At 33.6% G+C, this 6,499-nt stretch overlaps 1 protein-coding gene across 1 annotated transcript in view; it reads right to left on the reverse strand.

Moving 5' to 3' along the window:
- LOC104728778 (chaperone protein ClpC1, chloroplastic-like) overlaps positions 3,665 to 6,499 on the reverse strand; it is a 5,214-nt gene continuing 2,379 nt past the window's right edge. Inside the window, exons 4-14 of the mRNA XM_019232070.1 lie at positions 6,468 to 6,496; positions 6,241 to 6,360; positions 5,809 to 6,148; positions 5,569 to 5,684; positions 5,363 to 5,482; positions 5,085 to 5,270; positions 4,661 to 4,876; positions 4,352 to 4,569; positions 4,190 to 4,265; positions 4,019 to 4,108; positions 3,665 to 3,925 (exon numbers count right to left, since the gene is read on the reverse strand). Coding sequence (XP_019087615.1) covers positions 3,680 to 3,925; positions 4,019 to 4,108; positions 4,190 to 4,265; positions 4,352 to 4,569; positions 4,661 to 4,876; positions 5,085 to 5,270; positions 5,363 to 5,482; positions 5,569 to 5,684; positions 5,809 to 6,148; positions 6,241 to 6,360; positions 6,468 to 6,496 — 1,757 coding nt within the window. The 3' untranslated portion in view covers positions 3,665 to 3,679. The remainder of the gene's footprint in view (positions 3,926 to 4,018; positions 4,109 to 4,189; positions 4,266 to 4,351; positions 4,570 to 4,660; positions 4,877 to 5,084; positions 5,271 to 5,362; positions 5,483 to 5,568; positions 5,685 to 5,808; positions 6,149 to 6,240; positions 6,361 to 6,467; positions 6,497 to 6,499) is intronic.

Raw genomic sequence — 6,499 nt, forward strand, 5'->3', positions numbered from 1 at the left:
ATTACTCTCTTCATATTATTTTATTGTGTTTTAAAATCTAGCCTTTTCTAGTCTTTATGTTCAAATTAAGTGATATTAATTTTAAGTAAGTTTAAAAATTTGGAGGTACTTTGTATTCTTCAGAGTTTTATGTTCTTGGTTAAATCGAAAAGATAATAAAACTTATAATTTATATACTGAATGACACCTTAAAAGGTTAATTAAAAAAATAATAATGATAATAAGAAGATACAAGTAATAAAACCATGTTGTAAAATTTAGTCAAATTAAACAAATGATGATCAATCATTTAGTTAGATTTTTTTTTTTTTTTAATTCTGATACTAAGAATTATAAGCTCATAACGTGAAAAGAATAAATGAATATAAGTACCAATTAAAAAGTTAATCAACAAAACCCATTAAATGTAAGAAAGAACGACCACGTGGTTGAACTTGATGAACATGTTTACTAAACCAATTTGATGCATTTGTGTTGACCAGCCAAAAGTAAGCATTCAAAACTTGTGTGGCCCTAAAAGAACTATATTTAGAAGTAACCTAATGCAAAGGCTTGTTGTACCTCATAAGAGGGTCGGGCCTGTAACACATATACATCAAAAAGTTACTGTACAACAACAAGAAAGCAATTATATCAATCATATAGTTTAGATCTTTATATTACCTTGTGAGATTCCAAAACGTACCGCCACAGCTAAAGTCCAAAATATTACAGAACCAAGATCTATATGCACAGTTTAACTAATCGGACATAAAGACTAGATTTTAGATACTGTACTATTAAGATTTAAAAATGTAATGCCGCGTGATATATCTCATCAAATAATATGTATGTGGATACCGTAATACAAGTTTTTGTCTATTTATGTAAGAGAAAATAAAATAAAATGTTTTGTCCGTTTCCCATTTTGGATCGACATAGGAAATTTCCTTTTCATAAAAGACAAAAGAAAAGATAAAAATAAAAAATTTGTAAATAAGGTGTGAAGTCCAATCCCATGATACCGTTGGGTATACAAAGAAGACAAATAATCATAAATACCCTTTTTGTTTCGATATAATCGGGGTACTCTTCAAGAAAAATAAAAATCGGACACTTTTACGATAAAGAAAAATACGTTATAATTATCCTCTCAAATTTATCGGCGACTATGTTCTTAATTATGTAGACTATATTTAGTACTATTATTTTTTACATTTTCTTCTAATTGTTGCAATGAGACATATAATTTATAATAATATAATGCGAATCTATAATTATCAATTGTAAGTTTGTAACAAAAATAAAGTTAAGTTATACATTCTTTCAAAGAGTATTGTATTCGTCAATAAATGTTGCAAAATATATACAAATCAAATTTGTAGTGTAGTTCATTTTTCTACCAAATGCATCTAAATATATATATGGTTGTATGGGATTTATGGAGTTTATATTATGATGTACACTATGCATGGTTGTATTGTATTTGACATGTTTTTCACGTCAAAGGTCCGCAAGAGGCTTGTAAATTAATAAATATGATAGACATCATCATGATTCATGCATGTTAATACCATCCGGATGAGGAAATTAAACATTTATTGGCATCATACTTTTTTCACCAATATCTCCTTCTTTCTGCCTTTTTTTTCTTTTTTTTTGAAATGAATGTAAAATTTATTCAACCAAAAAAAGCCTTGTTCACATTATAGCATCCTTTAACTAAATATGCTGAAAAGTGAAAACAAGGCAAAGTAATTGAAATTCAGAGCAAGTATAGCTTTTGATCTTGAGCCAAACCACAAAACAACCCATTCTGATATATGCTTCTTCGAGCCATGCTTTTGAAGGGAGAGTAATTTGTTCCTCACCGTTAGATCAATGTCTTTAATGAGGTTTGTCGAAGAGCTTGTGGCCTGAAACACATACTTCACTATGAATTGAAGCGTATTAGATATATAGAGCTAGTTTGGCCAGTGAGAATGGTAAAGAATATACTAAAGTCCGAGGTGTAGTTATTTTGTAGAAGTCCCCCGACCAGCTTCTTTTTCGAATCAAGTACTTTGCACAAAACCTTTATTCTTTATCCAACGCATTTAATAAGCGGCTCGCTGATCTATTATTTGTACTACTCTTTTGAATATTCAAAATTACATTTTAATCATAAAAAAGGTACACGAGACCAGTTACTGAAGAACGATTTGAAAAATGAATTTGAAGTGTCATATCTTTCCTCCATTAATTAAACATTTGTTACTTGACCAATTTACTCGTTCAAATTTTTTTTTTTACTTACACGTCTCGATGAAATGCTATTAAGAATAAAACTTTGTACAACAATTTGCATGTCTGTATTCACTTCAGTCGGATCACTATGATCGAACTGTTTATGCTAAATAAAAAAGAAACCAACCTAGAGATAGACTAACGTACATTTCAATATACGATATATATATATACATAGAGAGGTCTCCATCCGCATGATACGAGAGATAACATTTACTAAATCAAATATCATCGCCTACAATGCAATAAAATAACTAAAAGACATTTGTTAAAATTAAAACTGATAAGAGTTTTGTAATGGTACGACTCCTCCTTTGTTTTTTCCATTCATATCACGAATCTATGCAAAATCTACGAAGATCTAATAGTACCTGTGCAACTGGCACTAGCTAGGTTCCACTATGTGACATCGCTTTCCTCTACACTAATACCAAATTCATTATGAAACGTGTTCTCTTAATAACATGTTATATCAATTTCAGTTTTCCTTAAGCTAGCTAGGTTCCAATATGATTAGCAATGTATTCTATTGGATTTTGACTTTAATTTTTTTAGTTATGGATAAGTGTTGTTGTAATAATCTAAACTATTGTCTGTTAACGTATTTGAGTACCCCTTTTCGACAGCAATAGTCCAATTTTATTATATCTAATTTGGGTATTCAAAATTTGTTTTAGTTAACATGATCACTATACGTGTCAACAACTGTTAAATCTATCCATCAAATTTCTTAATTACACATATAAAAAACGAACAAATTTCCGTTCTAAAAAATAATTAAACATATTTAGATATGTATATATAAAATTCTTTTTATTTTTTTCTTAACCAAAAAGAAAAACTAACGAAAAAAAAAAGAATTGCATGTATAAAATGTTATTATAAATATTAATAATTGTTAAAGGATGTATAAAATGTGTATAATGTTGTATATTATTTGTATAGGGTTTATATAAGAAAATCAAAAATACAGATTAAAAGTGATAATTTTGAGAAAAAAATTCTTAAATTGAGTATCATGGATAGAGCCACCATTATCAAATATTAAAAAAAAAACAGAAATTAGTACTCCCTCTCCCTCTGTTTCACAAAAAATGTTATTCTAGAGTTTTTTCTTTGTTTCACAAAGACTATCACTTTATATATAGAGATGTTATTTTCTACATCAAATTTTCTAATTTACCCCTAACCTAAAGCTCTTTTTATTAAATTCCAATGATAAATAATTCATTAAATAAAGGTATATATGTATAATTCAAGTTTTTCTTAATCTGTGTGCAATGTGTCAAAATAACACTCTTTTGTGAAACAGGGAATATTGTATTTATTAAATAGAGAATATATCTTAAACCTTTTTCTTAATGAAATACTTCTTTTTGTAACTAAGCTTGCAGTGAATTATTTCATATCGCTCTCAGAGAGACCCTTGAGGATTTGAATAGTTTCTTTGCATCTTGAGAAGGCGATCAGACTCATCGGTTGATACTTTCTCTACGGGAATACCAGTCCACGAAGATACAGTGTGTTGGATGTCTGACTCCGTGACCATAGGACCTTCCTCACCGGTTTCACTCTCTGCTTTGGTCATCTCCTTTCCCTTTGCTTTGATAGCAGATACCTCCGCTGTAAGTTCAATTTCTCTATCCCGAAGTGCCCCAGCCTGAAACAAAAATATACATTTCGTAGACATCTTATTGTCCCTTAAATTGACAAAGAAACGTTATATAATGAGTGAAATACAAACGATATGTACCTTCTCAAAGTCTTGGCCACGGACAGCTTCATTCTTCTCCTTTCTTATCTGCCTAAGCTCTTTCTCAAGCTCCCAAGCTTCCTCCGGGACCTGCATAAACAATCATGTTAAACAATGATCAAACAATATAAATGGTAACTAAAAGACACCTAGCATGTGATTCCACCACACCTGTGCATGACGAAGTTGAACCTGAGAACCAGCTTCATCGATCAAGTCAATTGCCTTGTCAGCAAGGAAACGATCACTGGAATCAAAGGAGAGAATCAGATGTAAGTAATACTAATGACACCCTTGCATAAACTATAACGAGTGATGTGCGAGAACAGCCACCTTATATACTGGTATGACAACTGAGCAGCTGCTACTAAAGAATCGTCAGTGTAACGAAGCTTGTGGTGAATTTCATATCGCTCTCGCAGTCCCTTAAGGATTTGAATAGTTTCATCCACGGTAGGTTCAGGTACTTTCACTGGCTGGAATCTTCTTTCCAATGCAGGGTCTTTCTCAATGTGCTTTCTGTATTCATCTAACGTTGTCGCTCCAATGCACTGCAATGGTTAAACAATAGTTAAATTACTGATGATAATTACAAAAACTCAGAGCATTGTCATGTAAAACAGATCAAAAAGAATAATGTACCTGCATGTCACCTCTAGCGAGAGCTGGTTTCAAAATGTTAGCTGCATCAATTGCACCTTCCGCTGCTCCAGCCCCAATCAAAGTATGCACTTCATCGATAAACAAGATTATCTCGTCGCTCTGTCTAATTTCCTCCATAAGCTTTTTTAATCTCTCTTCAAACTCTCCACGATATTTTGTTCCAGCAACTAGAAGACCCATGTCAAGTGTTATAACCTGAAGTCAAACAAAAAGAAAACGCAAGAACCATCAGATCACTGTTGCATTACCCAGCATGATCGCAGGGAATTAAGGGTGACTCTAAGCTCTGAAGTACATTTTTCATATTATTATGGTAAGGAAAACGAATCAGCTCTACACAAACCAAACAATATAGCAAACTTTTCAACAAGACTGAGAACAAACAAACATCATGCTTGCTTACCTTCTTCCCTTCAATGGTTTCAGGAACATCTCCACTGGCAATACGTTGCGCAAGTCCTTCAGCAATAGCTGTCTTACCAACACCAGGTTCTCCAATAAGACAAGGGTTGTTCTTGGTTCTCCTGCCAAGAATTTGCACCACACGTTCTACTTGCGGCTGCCTTCCAACAACTGGGTCCAATTTACCCTGAGGTCAAAACAAAAGATTATGATTTTAAGTCTCAACTGATCTTTGCCTCTTCAAGAGAATCTCATACGGTCAGGTTAACAAATAACTACCTCCTCAGCCAGTTTCGTCAAGTTTGTCCCGTACTCTTCAAGGGTTGGCATCTTATTGTTACTGCTTCCTCCCCCAACGTTAGCAGTTACCTCATTGTTCTCACCCACCATGTGTATCACCTATAACAATCCAATTCAATTAACTTAGATTTTTCATAATATAAATTTCAAAAAGATTAGTTTATCACATAAGATGACTACTTTACCTGAGTGCGAATATTACTAGGATCAGCACCTAACTTTTCAAGGACACGAACTGCAACACTTTCACCTTCACGTAGCAACCCAAGCAGAAGGTGCTCGGATGCAATATAGTTGTGACCTGATAATTCACACAGGTAATTAACACAAGGGAATATGTACCGTACATAACAAGCAATCCACATAGAGACTCTAGACTAAAGCAAAAGACTGGCTATATTGAGGAAGGGAGTAGTTGTAGTTACCAAGTTGGCGAGCTTCCTCTAGAGTGAGTTCAAGAACATGCTTGGCACGAGGAGTGAATGGGATCTCAACAGCAACAAAGCCACTGCCCCTTCCAATAATCTTCTCAACCTCCACACGTGCATCTTTTAGGTTAATCCCCATGGATTTCAAAACTTTAGCAGCAATACCAGTACCTTCACCAATGAGACCTAGANAATGTTGCGCAAGTCCTTCAGCAATAGCTGTCTTACCAACACCAGGTTCTCCAATAAGACAAGGGTTGTTCTTGGTTCTCCTGCCAAGAATTTGCACCACACGTTCTATTTGCGGCTGCCTTCCAACAACTGGGTCCAATTTACCCTGAGGTCAAAACAAAAGATTATGATTTTAAGTCTCAATTGATCTTTGCCTCTTCAAGAGAATCTCATACGTTCAGGTTAACAAATAACTACCTCCTCAGCCAGTTTCGTCAAGTTTGTCCCGTACTCTTCAAGGGTTGGCATCTTATTGTTACTGCTTCCTCCCCCAACGTTAGCGGTTACCTCATTGTTCTCACCCACCATGCGTATCACCTAGCCATCCAATTCAATTAAGTTAGATTTTTTTAATATAAATTTCAAAAACATATAAAGAACAAAACTTGAAAATATCAGTTTATTAAATAAGATGACTGCTTTACCTGAGTGCGAATATTACTAGGATCAGCACCTA

This window comes from Camelina sativa, chromosome 11 (assembly GCF_000633955.1).
Source record: "Camelina sativa cultivar DH55 chromosome 11, Cs, whole genome shotgun sequence".
Lineage (NCBI taxonomy): Eukaryota > Viridiplantae > Streptophyta > Magnoliopsida > Brassicales > Brassicaceae > Camelina > Camelina sativa.